The sequence below is a fragment of the Coregonus lavaretus genome (assembly GCF_964263955.1).
Source record: "Coregonus lavaretus genome assembly, contig: HAP1_SCAFFOLD_441, whole genome shotgun sequence".
Taxonomy (NCBI): domain Eukaryota; kingdom Metazoa; phylum Chordata; class Actinopteri; order Salmoniformes; family Salmonidae; genus Coregonus; species Coregonus lavaretus.
Window position 1 is genome coordinate 1 of NW_028162706.1, and position 19320 is coordinate 19320.

Genomic DNA, 19320 nt, shown 5'->3' on the forward strand with positions numbered 1-19320 from the left:
ACACACACAGTACACACATGCTGTTAGGTTAAGTACATGCAGAAAAACATACAGATGGATGCTTGAATAGACACAAGCATGAACAAGCAGATACCCCCCCCCCCCCCACACACACACACAGAACTACAGTGTGGTGCGGTTCTGATTGTTGACCTAGATCGAGGAGGCGACATGTCACTTTGTGTTATTCACAGTTATCACACAGCCCCCCCCCCCCCCCCTCTTACACACACACACACACACACACACACACACACACATACATTGGGAACAGTGACTGGACTGTTACTAGCGAGTGCCCCATGTTCTCTCACAGTCTCTGCCCAATTCATATCTTTCTCTCTCGCTCTCTTCCTAACCCTCTCCCTCTCTCTTCCTAACCCTCTCCCTCTCTCTTTCTCCCTAACCGTATCCCTCTCTCGCTCTTCCTAACCCTCTCCCTCTCTCGCTCTTCCTAACCCTCTCCCTCTCTCTTCCTAACCCTCTCCCTCTCTCTTTCTCTGTCTGACTCAATTCAATTTAAGGGCTTTATTGGCATGGGAAACATATGTTAACGTTGCCAAAGCAAGTGAAGTAGATAGTTTATTTCACTTTTGTTTACTAACAGTAAACATTACACTCAGAAGTTCCAAAAGAATAAAGACATTTCAAATGTCATATTATGTATATATACACAGTGTTGTAACAATGTGCAAATAGTTGAAGTACAAATGGGAAAATAAATAAACATAAAGAACACATACACTGAGCGAGCAAACGGTCTGCTTCTTTTATTATTGTAGCTTAACACTGATAAATAATCCAACTAGCTCCTGAATTATTAACCTCTCTACACAGCACATGCTGATGCACTATGACACTATAAAACACACTGTCAATGGCCAACCTGCCAGCAGTCAACACACTCGTACCCAGTGTGTGTCAGGCACAGTCAGGCAAAACACACCCACCCATGCATGTACAGCCATGCACACAAGCACACACAGTCACTCTTGGAGCATCAGCTTGATAAAAGGCCACACACAGACAGACGCCCTCCACTGTGATGTGAGTCATTTAGAGTGTGCGTTTGGCTTGATGTGATCATGGTGCCGCATTGTTTGACTGCCTCTCTCATCTCTCATGTTGTTTTTGGGATGGCTGTGGCTGAAGGGACTGCTCAGGGATCAAACCAAGTTGACGGAGCTCCTATAACAGCAAGTTCTCCCACTTAAAAAGATGAGAGAGGCATGTAATTTTCATCATAGGTACACGTCAACTATGACAGGCAAATCCAGAAAATCACATTGTAGGATTTTTTATGAATTTATTTGCAAATTATGGTGGAAAATAAGTATTTGGTCACCTACAAACAAGCAAGATTTCTGGCTCTCACAGACCTGTAACTTCTTCTTTAAGAGGCTCCTCTGTCCTCCACTCGTTACCTGTATTAATGGCACCTGTTTGAACTTGTTATCAGTATAAAAGACACCTGTCCACAACCTCAAACAGTCACACTCCAAACTCCACTATGGCCAAGACCAAAGAGCTGTCAAAGGACACCAGAAACAAAATTGTAGACCTGCACCAGGCTGGGAAGACTGAATCTACAATAGGTAAGCAGCTTGGTTTGAAGAAATCAACTGTGGGAGCAATTATTAGGAAATGGAAGACATACAAGACCACTGATAATCTCCCTCGATCTGGGGCTCCGCGCAAGATCTCACCCCGTGGGGTCAAAATGATCACAAGAATGGTGAGCAAAAATCCCAGAACCACACGGGGGGACCTAGTGAATGACCTGCAGAGAGCTGGGACCAAAGTAACAAAGCCTACCATCATTAACACACTACGCCGCCAGGGACTCAAATCCTGCAGTGCCAGATGTGTCCCCCTGCTTAAGCCAGTACATGTCGAGGCCCGTCTGAAGTTTGCTAGAGTGCATTTGGATGATCCAGAAGAGGATTGGGAGAATGTCATATGGTCAGATGAAACCAAAATAGAAATTTTTGGTAAAAACTCAACTCGTCGTGTTTGGAGGACAAAGAATGCTGAGTTGTATCCAAAGAACACCATACCTACTGTGAAGCATGGGGGTGGAAACATCATGCTTTGGGGCTGTTTTTCTGCAAAGGGACCAGGACGACTGATCCGTGTAAAGGAAAGAATGAATGGGGCCATGTATCGTGACATTTTGAGTGAAAACCTCCTTCCATCAGCAAGGGCATTGAAGATGAAACGTGGCTGGGTCTTTCAGCATGACAATGATCCCAAACACACCGCCCAGGCAACGAAGGAGTGCCTTCGTAAGAAGCATTTCAAGGTCCTGGAGTGGCCTAGCCAGTCTCCAGATCTCAACCCCATAGAAAATCTTTGGAGGGAGTTGAAAGTCTGTGTTGCCCAGCGACAGCCCCAAAACATCACTGCTCTAGAGGAGATCTGCATGGAGGAATGGGCCAAAATACCAGCAACAGTGTGTGAAAACCTTGTGAAGACTTACAGAAAACGTTTGACCTGTGTCATTGCCAACAAAGGGTATATAACAAAGTATTGAGAAACTTTTGTTATTGACCAAATACTTATTTTCCACCATAATTTGCAAATAAATTCATTAAAAATCCTACAATGTGATTTTCTGGATTTTTTTTTCTTATTTTGTCCGTCATAGTTGACGTGTACCTATGATGAAAATTACAGGCCTCTCTCATCTTTTTAAGTGGGAGAACTTGCACAATTGGTGGCTGACTAAATACTTTTTTTCCCCCACTGTATTCCCCACCAACATTAGACAACTAGACAGAAAAACCTGTTGAATAATAATTACTGTATGAATAAACATTCACAATGTAATCATTATTATATTATTATGTATGTTAATGTGTGTAAAATATGTAAATTGAAAATGTTGTATGTTAAAAGCACTGTTTGTGTGTGTAACCAATTGCACAGCCTTTTTTAGTTAAGATGCCCAAATAATAATTTATAGTTAAATGAATATATGAGACAAGTTGAGCAAACACACCATTTTAAATTGACTAGGTTTTCTCAAGTTGGAGCTAAGTTTTGCCCAACATTTTTGGTTCAGGTAACACTTGGACTGAAAAGTTTAGTAAAAAAGAAAAAAAAAAAAGGCTGTGGAACCAGTTACTTAATAATAATTAGTTGAAACAACTCGTTTTGTGTTTTTTTTTTTTTTAAGTCCATGTTGGCTGGCTAGGCTGGTGTGGTGTGGTGTGGGCAGTGGTGGAATATGGCTGGCTGCCTGACTCTGAGCTGTGGGCTGGAGACCCAGTAGACTGGGTCATTCCCCCACTGCCCACTGTGCCCTTGAGCTCTCCAGCATGCATTACGGCCAATTAAACACCAGTGCTCAAACGACCTCAACATGTTTATGCAAATATGTAAAACAGCAGGCCGGTGAGTGAATTCCCTCTCCTCACCCAGCTTTCTGTGTTTCTCAGTGCTCCAGCTCATTACTGACATATTGGAAAAATTAGCAAATGCCAAGATAAGTTAACTAAATGTGATCCCCCCCCCCCCCCCCCCCCCCCACACACACACACACTAGCATATGTCTATCTAGCATCTGTCATAAAGGTAGAAGTAAAAACAAAGCCAGAATGCAAACATCAAAACATACAACCATTTCACAACCTTTATAAAAACTAAACTCTTTTTTTTATGCACCTTGTCTACATGCAGTGAGGTGAGAGACATATTTTCCAAGTACTCTTGTTTGGATTTGCAATACAAGAGTGTGTCATCATGCCTTTCCATATCTCTCCAGTGTGGGGAGTGGGTGTGATGTGAATTGAGTGGCACTCTATAGTCTCTGACTGTCATGGCTGGATCAGAGCATGTAGAGCACAGCCTGCTGATCTGCTCCTGTCATGCAGAGGCGTACGCACACTCCTGAGCCCCAGGCATCTCTCTCACACACGCTCACATTCTGCCACCCCTGGCATTGTTGGCACACACACTGTCTACCAGGGGCGGTGTGTTCATTAGGGCGATATGGGCGACGCACTGCCAAACGGGAAAAGGAAGGGATTTTTTTTCTAATCAATTATATCACGGCAACAGTAGTTATCAGTGTTCTAATCTAGACGTGTGATCTGCCACTAAATGTCCAATCAGGCTAAAGTCGTGCAAAATGGCCCCGCCCCTTTTGGGGCGATTTCAGTCAGGTTGAAAATCGCCCCAGAAGTCTCTCATAGACTCTCATGTCAAATCTTTTTTTTTCAAATATCAGAGCTTTCAATACAATCTCTATGGGTTCCGGGAGGGCTTGCACTTACGCGCTTTCGTCATACGTAACATAACCATGAACGTAACTAAGAAAAGAGCGGGTAGCAGCGTCAATCAATTCACGTACTACTGTCAAGATGGCTAGCGTTCAGTGCAACTCGATTGTCTCTTTGAAAGAAGTTCCTTTTTGTCGGCGAACAAATCAAGATAAATTGGCAACGAAACAATTAGGACCTCCCAGACCAAATTTAATAATTCAACAGGTTTCTACTAAAGGGGGAAAGTCCTACACCCGAGGATTTTCAAAAAATTGGTACGAACGAAAAACCTGGCTAGCAGGCTGCGATGTAGCTAATGCAGTCTTCTGCTACCCCTGCTTACTCTTTCACCCTGAAGGCGGCACGGCAGACAGCACCGCTTGGACAGCGACTGGTGTAACGGACATGCACCATCTTTCAGAAAAGATTAAGAAACATGAGCTGTCAAAGACCCACATGGATAGCTGTTTGAGATTGTCTGCTTTGGGGAGAGTGAACATTGCCACTCAACTGGATGAGGGATACAGGCTAGCTGTCCGCCGCCACAACGATGAGGTTAGCAAGAACCGCCACATCCTCAGCCGGCTAACTGTTGAGGAATGTGAAAGAACACCCTTGATTATTTTTACTGTGATAACTTATTTTGCTTTTGTAAGCCAACACCTTTGAGATCAGTCAATAAATGCTTCTGGTATTGACTTATATGCTGCCCCTGTCTTCATGTTGTTGCTGGACATATCTTTTTTAAAATGTGTGTAGGTCACCTAAATCATCAGAAAAATTGCCCCCCCTGAGAATTTTTTCAGGAGCCGCCACTGCTGTCTACTACAGAGCTAGGAGAGAAGCTAGGAAACGGAGATCGAGTGGCACTGCTCTGTCTGTGTCACTCATTGTGAGAGACATATGGAAATACATTCTCATGGAGGTTAGGAAGTGTAGCTCAGTTTACACCTCATTTTGTGGGCAGTGTGCACATAGCCTGTCTTCTCTTGAGAGCCAGGTCTGCCTACGGCGGTCTTTCTCAATAGCAAGGCTATGCTCACTGAGTCTGTACATAGTCAAAGCTTTCCTTAAGTTTGGGTCAGTCACAGTGGTCAGGTATACTGACACTGTGTACTCTCTGTTTAGGGCCAAATAGCATTCTAGTTTGCTCTGTTTTTTTGTTAATTCTTTCCAATGTGTCAAGTAATTATCTTTTTGTTTTCTCATGATTTGGTTGGGTCTAATTGTGTTGTTGTCCTGGGGCTCTGTGGGGTCTGTTTGTGTTCGTGAACAGAGCCCCAGGACCAGCTTGCTTAGGGGGCTCTTCTCCAGAATTCTGCATGCAGTCTCATTTTGGTGTATGTCCCATTTTGTGAATGATTGGTTGGTGAGCAGTACCCAGACCTCACAACCATAAAGGGCAATGGGTTCTATAACAGATTCAAGTCTTTTTTGCCAGATCCTAATTGGTATGTCGAATTTTATGTTCCTTTTGATGGCATAGAAGGCCCTTCTTGCCATGTCTCTCAGATCGTTCACAGCTTTGTGGAAGTTACCTGTGGCGCTGATGTTTAGGCTGAGGTGTGTATAGTTTTTTGTGTGCTCTAGGGCAACGGTGTCTTGATCGAATTTGTATTTGTGGTCCTGGCAAGTGGACCTTTTTTGGAACACCATTATTTTTGTCTTACTGATATTTACTGTCAGGGCCCAGGTCTGACAGAATCTGTGCAGAAGATCTAGGTGCTGCTGTAGGCCCTACTTGGTTGGGGACATAAGCACCAGATCATCAGCAAACAGTAGACATTTGACTTCAGATTCTAGTAGGGTGAGGCCGGGTGCTGCAGACTGTTCTAGTGCCCTTGTCAATTCGTTGATATATATGTTGAAGAGGGTGGGGCTTAAATTGCATCCCTGTCTCACCCCCCGGCCCTGTGGAAAGAAATCTGTGTGTTTTTTGCCAATTTTAACAGTACACTTGTTTGTGTACATGGATTTTATAATGTTGTATGTTTTTCCCCCAACACCATTTTCCATCAATTTGTATAGCAGACCCTCATGCCAAATTGAGTCAAAAGCTTTTTTGAAATCAACAAAGCATGAGATGACTTTACGTTTGTTTTGTTTTGTTTGTTTGTCAATTAGGGTGAGCAGGGTGAATACGTGGTCTGTCGTACGGTAATTTGGTAAAAAGCCAAAAACAAGTACATTGTTTTCACTGAGGAAATGAACTAGTCTGCTGTTAATGTAATGCAGAGGATTTTCCCAAGGTTGCTGTTGACACATATCCCACGGTAGTTATTGGGGTCAAATTTGTCTCCACTTTTGTGGATTGGGGTGATCAGTTCTTGGTTCCAAATATTGGGGAAGATGCCAGAGCTAAGGATGATGTTAAAGAGTTTAAGTATAGCCAATTGGAATTTGTGGTCTGTATATTTTATAATTTCATTGAGGATATCATCAACACCACAGGCCTCTTTGGGTTGGAGGGTTTGTATTTTGTCCTGTAGTTCATTCAATGTAATTGGAGAATCCAATTCTGGTAGTCTTTAATAGTTGATTCTAAGATTTGCATTTGATCATGTATATTTTAGTTTGTTCTTTGTTATAGGGCCAAAAAGATTGGAGAAGTGGTTCTCTCACACTCACACTCACACACACACACACACACACACACACACACACACACACACACACACACACACACACACACACACACACACACACGTCCCCTCACCTATTATGTAGTAGTCCGTCAGGGTCTTGAACTCGTGTCCCCACAGGTTGGGGGAGAACTCCTGGAACTTGATGGTGAAGCGCATGTCACTGTTGGGCTTGTCACAGGTGAGCAGCAGGTTGGGCGCGCCCATCACCTCACAGCGGTCTGCCTGCTCGCGCATGGACACCAGGTACAGCTTGTAATACTCATACTCACTGGGGGAGCGGGGGCCTGGGGGATTGGAGGCTGGGCAGATCAGGTCCAGACGATCCCCTATCTGGGGGTACAACACATACCCCCTGTCATCCTGGAACCTGCAGAGGGAGACAGGGAGAGGGAGATAGAGAGAGAGAGAGAGAGAGAGAGAGAGAGGTGAGAATGGTATCCATGGCAACAAATGATTGGCAGTGTGATATTTACCCATCTCTGTGTCTGACAGCTTGTGTTTGGAGAGGAGGCCTCTCATCTATTCATGGCACAGTTTGGAAGCACAGACGAGTGCCTGTGGGAGCACTTGGTGTGCGGGTACATGCATGGCTGTGGGAGTGGTATGTGTGTTTCTTTCTGTGGATGAATTTGTGTGTGTGTGTGAGAGAGCGCGTTGTATTGTCACATACACCGGATAGGTGCAGTGAAATATGTTGTTTTACAAGGTCAGCCATAGTAGTAGGCCCCATGGAGCAAATTAGGGTTAAGAGTGTAGTTCACTATTTTACAACTTGATGTTAGATGGTTCCTCACCCTGAAAGTAGTCTATGGGCCAGGAGAAACTGTCATTCATGGTTCAGTTTTCTTTAAACAGCCTCTACAAACTTCAGCTAACTTTAGCCAAAACAAGCTAATAACCAATTGAAGTTTTTATTTTGTATTGCCTAATCACCTTTAAGTAACATCAAACTAAATATGGAGTTGATTTGAATTCATTTCAGCTGATTTTAATATTTATTTTTTACATGCCCCCATCACTTCCATTGATTGTTAGCTGTGGTGTCTAAGTTTAGCTGATGTTTGTAGTGCCTGTTTAAAGAAAACTTAACCATGGATTACAGTTTCTCTTGGCCCATATACAAAAAAGGTGCTATCTAGCACCAAGAGGGTTCTTCGGCTGTCCCCATAGGAGAACCCTTTGAAGAACGCCATTTGGTTAATTGTAGAATGCTTTTAGGTTCCATGTAGAACCATGTCCACTGAGGGTTTTACATGGAACCCAAAAGAGTTCTACCTAGAACAAAAAAGGGTTCTCCTATGGGGACAGCCGCAGAACCCTTTTTTCTAAGAGTGTACTTTCAGGTTAAGGAACCATCTAACATCAAGTTGTTCACCTTGGATATTTGAACCAGCGACCTTTCTGTTACTGGCCCAATGCTCTAAACGCTAGGCTACTTGCCGCCCTTCAAAAGAAAAGGGATGAGGAGACGTCGAGGCACTATCGGAGTCTGAAATCTGAAAAGGGTTTTCTGGGTCATGGTCCTGTCAGCTCCAGTAGGAATAAGGAGAGATAAGGCGCTGGTGGAGATAACACACAGGATGAGGAAACATATAGACACATTGTCAGACAGGCAAAGAGGAAGAGAAAACAGCAGGCTCCATCAGAGAGAGGGAGTGTTGTGTGTGTGCCTGTGTTGCCTGGCCGATCTCAGGCACAACACACATTACCCTGTCATTTAGAGGACGCCCTTAACCATTTCCATTAATACAAATCAAATCAGCACCCGCATTAACACTACCAAGACTTTCGACAAGACTGCAATTTGCCGCGGACCATAGTCAGAGAGTCAACACTGCAATACAGAGCAGCTTCAGTGAGGGAATGGAGGCTACAGGCTGGATGAGTCCTCTGTCTGGGTTATTCTGCGTGCTTTCAAAATGTTAGCCAGCAAGCTGGAGTACAATGTTTAAAAAATTCAATAATCAACAACTAAGCTCTCTAATTGCCACTCTAATCCACAAATGGTTCCTCCCTAATAATCCTAGAGTCAATTATGCTGCCATGGTTTCCGCTTTTGTTTTTAATACAACTTCTTAGATATGTGGAATTTTGTGGTGGTTTTTGTAGTCTGGCATTCCACTGTGAATTTCCCATAAGTCTTGCTAAATCCAACAGCAGTTAACAGTCTGGAGGACACATTTAATTCAGCGTGAATTCACTGTCATTTCATGGTGCAACCATGCTAAACTCCCCACCTTGAGTCTCTCACAGACCTCCAGTCACAAGCTCAACGTAACATCAGAGTATATTACACCACCAGATAACTATAGCTCTGCTTAGAAGAACCCTTGAGCAGATGAAGGTGCCGAGATCCTTAGCTCCCTGGCTCTCCATTAAGTGCTTAGCGCCCTGAGAGCCTGGTGACATTTCAGCACCAGGAGGGACAAACAGACAAACTAACCAGGGAGCTCCAGGCTCCTTCTCCCTCTCCTTCATCCCTCTCCTTCATTCTCTCAGATCAAGGTATTTTGGAAGAGTGGGAAACAAGGGTTTGGGGCGTTTGTCAGAGCATGATAATGAATCATTGGCAGTAACTTTCCCTTTTGAGGTTTTTGCTGTGACATAGGCTACAGTAGGAGACACTATGAATGATACAGGATGTACCATGTAGTGGCTTTAACCTGGGCCCTAATCCAACTAGGTCCTGGTCCTGCATGATCACAGTTAGAGAGACCTGAGGTTCACAGTGATCTGATCTGCACAGATAGAACAGATAATGAGAGACAGTGACCTTTCCATTTGTCAGGACACATAATACAGTGACATCTTCTGCTCAGCACACACATCACATCTATGCTATCACATGGGATCCTACACTAGTTATTCTACACACACCTTTAACAATGTAAATCGAGAATTATTGTGCAGGTTGTGCTTTGTCAGGTTTGTGAGCTATCTCCTCTCTCTGACTCTGAGTTGATAATCAAATCAGGTCTGTCACTGTGTACCTTTTCACTTCTGCACACCCACATTTATTCTATTTAGGCATACAGTAATGCTTTGATACAGAGCATATTTGTGCTATTTAAGTCTCCTTATTGGGACATTTCAATGTGTACTATTTCTATCCATCCTCCTAATGTCAAGATTCCCATGACTCAACATCCCCATCATACTCTGCTATATTCAAGCTGCCAATCAAGTGCGTATGTGACATCAGTGATTACAACAGATTCCACACTGTCACTCTCCTGTCATAACTGTAGCCTGAGGTCACATCCTGTCGTTACAGGCCTGACGCCATTCAGAGCTACACACTGTTGACCTTGTTAAGTGGGTTCAAAGTTTAAGGCTGGGATGGAAGCCTGCAGATGGACATCATGGTGACTGTTGAAGGTCCTTCAGGTATTAGTATTAAGAGAGAAAGCCTGATTGGACATAGCTATGAAGCATGGACCATGGCCATATTCAACATAGTTTGGGCCTTATAGAGAGCAGTGGGCTCAAACTGCTGCTTGATGCTCATCTGGAGAAACTTTCATCTGATCTCACATTGCCGCTGAAGCGAACTACATGAATATTGCATTTTCTCCTTCAACTTCTCTTTTTAAAACAATGCTAAATTAGTGCCTTCATCAGAGCTGCTGCCATATTCATGGTAGTTTTAAAACCGTGCCATAAATGATGAATCAGGATTGCATACATAATCTGAACTATTAATACCAGATGAAAACTGGTCAGTATGAATCAGTCCGTCGTTGTTGTGACAACACACAGGTCAAAGGAAGGGAAGCCATAGCTTACTTGACTTTTGAATCTGTGTGTTGATCATGTGTTGAAAGTCTGTACTTGTGGTCTGTGTGAGGCTACCCAGGATTCAGTGTGTTGCTGAATCCCATGGCCGTATTACTGCAGTGGGAATGGCCTTTGGCCGCCTTCATGGCCCAGTGTTTATGGGAATGTGGGTGTTTGCTTCATTGCCTGCCTGTGCCCTCTCCTCCTATTTCACTGCACTAGCAGTAGTTCTAGCTGTAACCCCATCTCTTGTGAATACACTTCCAGCTCCATGTTTGCTCACACCATTCTGCCTCACTGCTCTGTTGAAGATGTTTTCAGGCAAACTTTCCCCGTAATCCCCCCTGCAGCTCCATGCTGCTGCCCCTGCCCCAGTCTGGAGGTCCTGTATAGGGGAGGACTGTACCAGGATGCACCAGGGCCTGCAGTCCACTCTGCCAGCCAGGGACCAGGGCAGTCCAGCACCACCTCAGCCCAGCCTCAGCCCAGTCGCCCAGGGTGAACACGTTGGCAGATGGCTTGGTTCATTAGACCATGCTTTCATTGGCAGGAGGTGGAACATGGTTTAGTATTGTTTACAGGCCAGCCAGAAGAAAACAAAGCTGCTTTCTCCATTTTACACAGAGCTCTCAGGGTTTCACACCATAGTTCATTACATGCCAATAAACTGTACATCACTGTAATTGAGTGTCTAGAAATGTGTGTAAATGTGAATTTTGTCCCCTAACACAGCACTGTTTGGTGAAGTGCTAATACCGTGCCCTTCTAGGACCCTTCCCCCAGGACTGCTAAGTGAGTCCTGCTTTATTTGAAGTGCTTTCAGAGTGTTGTTTAGAGCCTTTATTGAATGAGTTAAGGACTAAGAGATAAAAGCCACATTCCTACCCCATGACTCAGTCCCCATCAGACTCTGGCCTTAACATAGGCCAACCATAACACAACCGGAGCTCAAACGCAACCACAGCACTCCACTCTGAAGGGCTCTCCACAGTGTTTTCACAGTCTACGCAAACGGAGCTCAGTTTGTGTCGCGTTCCAAAAATGTCTACGCAAACTAAGCTCCATCGGATCCATTGCGGACTGTGTGGAGCCCTTAAGGTCAGTTCGTTACAAGTGGGATCTTGGGCACTGTGGTTCAGAATGTTGAAGTTTTCGGTAAAATTTTACTTGACACCTAGCATCATAACACTTTATGACACGGTCATAACATGTCATAACAGATGACATAACGTGTCATAACCTGTCATAATATGGTCATAACACTGTCATGACAAATATATTTACATCTGTTGTAATACATATTTACATAACACTGTCACTCCACAAGTTTTCTAAACGTTGTGGAGTGGAGCCGTGTTTGTCTGACTCTCAGTATGTATCAGGCTGTGAGAGGGAGACATGAACCCAGATGCCCAGGACTCTAACCACACATGAAAAGGCTCATCAAGCCCAAATCACAGGGATGATTAAAGATGAGAAGACTTAAAATAGCACTTCCCTTTGTTTGGAGGATGAGTGAAGCAAAAGTCAGTCAGAGAGAACAACTCCCTAGTCCCTTCTCGACTTCGTCAACTCCCTTCTCTACCTCCTCCTTTTCCCTTCGTCTTCTTCATTCCTGTCTTCATGTCTGTATACTAGCACACCAGGGAATGTCTAGGTTTCCATTCTTTGTCATATTTTGGAATAAAAAGTTTCAAAAGAGAGAAGTGTGTGTATTTGAAGCAGAAAGACAGCGATATTGAATATGCAACTTCAGAGACAAAGAACGAGAGAGAGAGCAAAACAAAGCGAGACGGGGTAAAGAGCGAGTGGGGTTCAATTAGGTGAATGTTGAAAGGGATACATTGCTCTGGTTTGTTAAAACAACTACATATCCTTCTTATTACTGACATGGCTCTTGGACCTTGTTCTCCATTCGATGGTCCCCCAATTACCCAAAACAAGGCATACAGAAAATATTATTCATGCCACTTAACCTTTATGAAAGAGAGAGGGGGAGCAGACGGAGAAAGAAAGAGGATGCAGGAAGAGAGAGAAACCAGGAGATATGAAGAAGAGGCACGTGGAGAGAAGGGAGGGGAAATTAGCTAAAAAAGTTGAAAGGGGATACAGATCAAACAAGCACAAAAACAAGGACAAAGCACGTTTTTATTATAGTGATGCACTGTTCTGAGAATCCATTTCATATTGGAGGGAACATACATCATCATCCTCAGTGCAATCTTAAGACTGCAATTACTCCATTATTCACCACACACTCTCATGCTCTGCCAAGACTTTGAAGGCATGCCAGGGAAGCACCTTTGAAACAGAAAATTCAAAACAAGCAGCACGGTGAAAGGGGATTTACAAATGATACTGGCAGGTAGCTACTAGGGTGTGTAAAATGAAGAAAGCAAATGTTAGTGTGTGGGTGTACAGCCAGGTCACCCAAGATACAAGTCAGTATTCGAAGTCCATCCATGTCTGAGGATGTCGGGGAGATGACGTGGAAAATGGCCACTAGGGGCAACAGTGAGCGCTGTTACCTTCAAGTAGGTTTGGATTTTGCTAGGGCGTTGTGGATGGGGATGGTGGATGGGCTTAAGCATCTGCCTCTGATTCCAAAGGTTGCAAGATAGAAAGTTATTTTTGCTTTACTATCCCAAACCTAACCCTTACCTTACCATTCAGAGTTAATGCCTAACCTTAAGATTTCGGAGATATTATGATGACATTTGGTGACGTTTGTGTTTGTTTTGGACTTTGGTAAGTTTTTTTTTGGCTGTGATTGGTCAACTGTTGGGATTCTTCAATAAAGTCTGTTGTCATTCAACGAGAGACGACTTGTTTTCATGCCCCTTTTTTCAATGACAAATACTGCACCAAACATGTTAGACGTATAATTGCGCGACTAAAACGTTAAAATTAATGACAGATTTCTTGAGTTATCTTAGATTAATTCTGACTATTTCGAGGAACTGGCTACGGCATCTCAAATAGGAGAAACAGTACTATTGCCGCCTTTTTCTTGTTTTTCAATCTAAGGTATTTTAAGGGAGTATGCGAGCACACTCGTTCGGTTCGCCTAGCCTTATTTGGCTAGCCGCCAGCCGAACTGAAGCATGCTGACGCCTTAAGCCATACACCTACTACAAAACATGTGAAAAGGGAGAAAAGTCCTTTATGTCATGCAGCCTTTAACTGATTTACTCATCACTCTTGAATTTTGTCCATTTCCCTAGGCAAGAGTTGATGAAAACATTGGATTACTGAAGAGATTTCATCAGATTAGTTTTCAGCCAAGAATCCCAAGCAATGCCCCAAATGCAGCTTCCACCACTAGCCAGTATTCTGACATCCAGTAGCCCATGACTGGTAACATTCTCACTGGTTATGTTATATTTAATAAATCAGCTCCAGATAGCTCTGTTGCTATTCATTATGGTAATGATCTCAGGTAACAGTGGTAACATTCCCCACAACTTTGCTCACATTTCAACTGAAAGTGAGGAGATGAGAAAGTGGTTGAAGAAGAAAAAATAGGGCACACGGAGAGATAGAGCTACTGAGTAAGTGATCAAAAAATACTTGATTTAGATGGTTCCTCACCCTGAAAGTAGTCTATGGGCCAGGAGAAACTGTAATCCCTGGTTCAGTTATTTAAAACAGCCTCTACAAATTTCAGCTAACTTTAGCCACCACCAGCTTTACATGCCCCCAGCACTTCCATTGATTGTTATCTGTAAATAATGAACTACTCCTTTAAGTGCCTTGCTCAAGAACACATCGACAGATGGGTCACTGGGTATTCGAACCAGTGACTCTTCGGTTACTGGCCCAACGCTCTCACTAGGCTACCTGCAGAGAGAGCGAAATGAGCGAGAGAGCGAGTGAGAGAGTGAGCGAGAGAGCAAGCGAGCGAAAGAGAGAGAAAAAAATCCCCTCACATACTGCTTTGTTGTCTGACTGACAGTGGAGCACTCCACAAGAGGGGACGACTGGGTGTGTGTTGAGTAGGAGGATTACCCTCCCTTACTCTCACACCCCTAATCCGAGGTCAAGTAGATTGGTGCTCATTTGGTGCTGTTACCAAAGTCACCTTCACAAGTCTATGGAAAACTTTTGTTTTATCCCGCATTCAGTATTTCACTGCAAGTATGCATACATTTCCCACAAGCTTGCCCATTTACAGACAGCTCACCTATTCATACACATACCCACTTTTCTTTGCCCCTCTTCATTTGACACTGTTTATTCTTCCCAGTTCAATCTAGACTATATGTTAAATACTTAGACTGGAAAATACACAGGTTTAACACAGACACGCCTAGGCATTCATAGTAACCCCCCCCCCCCCCCCCCCCATCACACACATGGCTGTCTGAGCAAGAGGTGTCACAGGAGGACAGGGGTGGATTGTTCCTCACTGGATGAGTAAACAAGGCGAATCTAAACACCCTGACTGAGACAGCCGCTGAGTGACCGACTGGGAATACACCCACACACACCCAACAACAATGATACCCACACCCCTAGGAACAACATGCACAAACACAAAAATAAACAAGCAAGTAAACACACACTCCTTTCTGACACACAAATCACACTCACTCCCTCTCTGAGGGTGTAACATTCTGGCTGTATGAGGCAGTGTAAGGGGGTAATAAGGCTGAACACATGTGAAGACGCAGGGAGCTCATCCTTAAACTCACGCTAGCCGCTCCTCAGTCTCCTGACACTGTATCTGTTTCCTTTCTTTTGCCAATCTTTAAAATGTTTTAATCTGAAACGCTTAGCCCAGTTAACCAGGCTTTTTATCCTCAGCCAATTAGCAGGCAATTCATTAAATATTGAGCAGCCTGTGAAGGATAAATGTTTAATGCCCATTTAAGGGGGAAGAGATGTACAGCAACTTCCCCCTACACGACTCTGCCTCAGATGTCAGAGGCCCCCTGCACTCCCTAATTCACTCATCTTCATGTTATATCCATGTTTAGAGTGTGTGATTTTCTGTGTCTGTACTGAACATGTTTCTGTATTCATTGCGTCTGTCTGTCTGTCGTGTGTGTTGGTCGTCTTGGCCATCAGGATTCTGAGGAAGAGCTGTCTAACAGGCCATGAGTAAACCCATTGACCTTTTCAGATATAGGAGGAACATTAGATTCAATACGGATGAGAGATTCTCAGCAGTAGCACAGAGCTCACAATCTGTGTGTCGCTCTATCTGGGCCCACTTTAAGACTTTTTGTTTCATCAGACCTAACTCTAGGTTATTTTTGTCTCTCCATCTCTTGGTTGCATCTTTCCATTCATTTGTATCTCTTTATATTTCCCTCCCTTCTATGGCCACTCTCAACATCTCGACTCTTCTTGAGAATTGTACCCCTTATTGCAACTCACTAAACAAAACTTTCTCATTAATAAAGGCATTAATTATAGTGACATTTGGGCAGTTTGTTAATGTATCTATTCTGTCTATGTAAACATAACCTAACAACTACATGGTGATTTGGGTAGCCAAAGTCTTGTAGGCCTATTTAATCAAACCTTCTCTGATTTTTCAACTGTGTATCTGTGTCTGTCCTCACACGAGAGAGAAATGAAGGCCTAGCTTATCAATTGATGTGCGATTACCGCATGCTTGCCAATAGGTGAGAGTCTGAGCTTTTATAAAAGAGGAGCTTGCTTGAACAGCATTGGACAAATCCAGGCCAAGTTCTTACTGGCTTTCATCATGTCCCCTTCGCAAACTCAGCAGGAGTCCGCGCAGGCGGGAGGGGAGGGTTGAAAACCACGGACGGCACGCACGCGACCCTTTATGAGGGTGCAATCATGCGTGAAGACCACCCCCTCTCTCACACAAGCCTGACATAATAACCGTCTGCCATAAACAGGCATTCCCTCGCTTAACAACCCAAGTGCGGTCTCCTTGCTCTCTCTATGGCCAGAAAGGTAGGCTATAGTTTTACACTAGCCTATATTTAACTATAGGCGCAGGACACCAGGGTTGGGCTCAATTCAGAATTTTGGAATTGACTTCCATTCAACTCATGAGTTGAAATTCGAATTGGCCACACCCCACAGGATGTAGAATTTGAATTTGATTGACAGGAAGTCGAATTTAATTCAATGCAATTTAAAGAAATTCCATTCAGTCATGTACAGTGTTCACGTGCTAGTCGGAACTAGGAAACTCTGAAATGTCCAACTTACTGTAGTTATACGTGTGTCTTGCTCAACCAGTTAACATGTCGAAAATGTCTGAGTTTCCTAGTTCCGACTAGCACGTGAACGCGGCAATAGAACATGAGTTTCATTGAATCTGACAGGTCACACTTCCAGATACCAAAGAATATACACTATATATACAGAAGTATGTGTACACGCCTTCAAATTAGTGGATTTGGCTATTTCAGCCACACCCGTTGCTGACAGGTATATAAAATCGAGCACACAGCCATGCAATCTCCATAGACAAACATTGGCAGTAGAATGGCCTTACTGAAGAGCTCAGTGACCTTCAACGTGGCACCGTCATAGGATGCCACCTGTCCAACAAGTCAGTTTGTCAAATTTCTGCCCTGCTAGAGCTGCCCTGGTCAACTGTAAGTGCTGTTATTGTGAAGTGGAAACATCTAGGAGCAACAACGGCTCAGCCACCAAGTGTTAGGCCACACAAGCTCACAGAACGGGACCGACGAGTGCTGAAGCACTTAAAAATCGACTGTCCTCAGTTGCAACACTCACTATTGCGTTCCAAACTGCCTCTGGAAGCAATGTCAGCACAAGAACTGTTCGTCGGGAGCTTCATGAAATGGGTTTCCATGGCCGAGCAGCCGCACACAAGCCTAAGATCACCATACGCAATGCCAAGCGTCGGCTGAAGTGGTGTAAAGCACGCCGCCTTTGGACTCTGAAGCAGTGGAAATGCGTTCTCTGGAGGGATGAATCACGCTTCACCATCTGGCAGTCCAACGGACAAATCTGGGTTTGGTGGATGCCAGGAGAATGCTACCTGCCCGAATCCATAGTGCCAACTGTAAAGTTTGGTGGAGGAGGAATAATGGTCTGGGGCTGTTTTTCATGGTTCGGGCTAGGCCCCTTAGTTGCAGTGAAGGGAAATCTTAATGCTACAGCATACAATGACATGCTAGACAATTCTGTGCTTCCAACTTTGTGGCAACAGTTTAGGGAAGGCGGTTTCCTGTTTCAGCATGAGCAAGGTTCATAAAGAAATGGTTTGTCGAGATCGGTGTGGAAGAACTTGACTGGCCTGCACAGAGCCCTGACCTCAACCCCATCAAACACATTTGGGATGAATTGGAACGCCGACTGCGAGCCAGGCCTAATCACCCAACATCAGTGCCCGACCTCACTAATGCTCTTGTGGCTGAATGGAAGCAATCCCCACAGCAATGTTCCAACATCTAGTGGCAACCTTCCCAGAAGAGTGGAGGCTGTTATAGCAGCAAAAGGGGGGGACCAACTCCATATGAATGATTTTGGAATGAGATGTTCGACGAGCAGGTGTCCACATACTCTTGGCCATGTAGTGTATCACTTTTCTCTGGAAACAATGTTCATATCATCTTTTAACCTTAGTGCTTAGAATAGCCAATTATATTTCCAGCACCATTTCATTTGTTTGGCTTCTTTTTGAAGGCCTCAGGGTCAACTTGATGGTTAAACTAATAGTATTTCCCCCATATTATACAAATGTAAGTGATTAATGAAATATAATAACATAGAATATTCGCATACAGGTTTTGTTTTCCTTGAAACAAAAGAGATTGTCCTGTTTTAATATTTTATATGCATGTTTTATGTACACCTAATATAGAATAGAAGTGGCATTTGAATTTAATTTAATTCAATTATATTTCCTTTATTCAAATTCAAATTCTGTATCCCGTTTACTACTTCAATTCAAATTCAAGAATTTAATTGGAATTTGATGTATTCTCAACCCTGCAGGACACCCATCTCTGTTGAATAGAACCCGTGTCCGACTTCGCTGGACAGAATGTGACAGGAGACGACAGTCTTCCTCGACCGTAATCCTCTCCAATGAAGTCAGTCTCCCCACCACCACCACCACTCACCTCCACCAGCAACAAGTAGCTTAGCCTAGTGTAGAATTGGATATTGAGTGAACCCATGTCATTAGAGACCTGAAATCGAAGCTCACAAAATAATCAAAGTGTCCCGAAGGTGCCCATGTTCACCATGAGGTGGTAGTTGTACTGTTGCGTTCAATATCTTTCTCCAAAGGCCACTCACTCTGCGGGACTGCAATGTCACCCCTTCGCGTTGACAGCCAGTAAAGGAACAGTGTACACGAGTAACATGATAAATACATCTAAACTAGTCTATAGTGAAAGCGTTTAACCACGTACCTCTTGTTCAACGTATTCCAGTAAATAGGCTCCATGTTACCTGCAGCTATTCCCAGTAGATCCACAAGAAATATCAAAATAAATCCCAAGCCATTACAGCCGTCCCAGAACGCCAAAGCCATCCCTGATCCTCGGCTCTCTCCTGCCATTTTACCCCCCCAAAAAAGAAGTGACGGGGAATCGATTCAGACAAAGAATCGCTGGGAGACTGCGAACGAAGTTCACTAAATCCCTGAAAGCGCACAGCTATGATGC

At 43.9% G+C, this 19320-nt stretch overlaps 1 protein-coding gene across 1 annotated transcript; it reads right to left on the reverse strand.

Moving 5' to 3' along the window:
• Nucleotides 1-6981: 6981 nt before the first annotated feature.
• Nucleotides 6982-19214, reverse strand: LOC311118998 (ephrin-B3-like; the record flags this gene model as incomplete). The annotated part of the gene is made up of 2 exons (XM_084193750.1): nucleotides 6982-7277; nucleotides 19066-19214. Coding segments are annotated over 2 exons (445 nt in total), but the record flags the coding sequence as incomplete, so codon positions are not given.
• Between the last annotated feature and the right edge of the window lie 106 nt (nucleotides 19215-19320).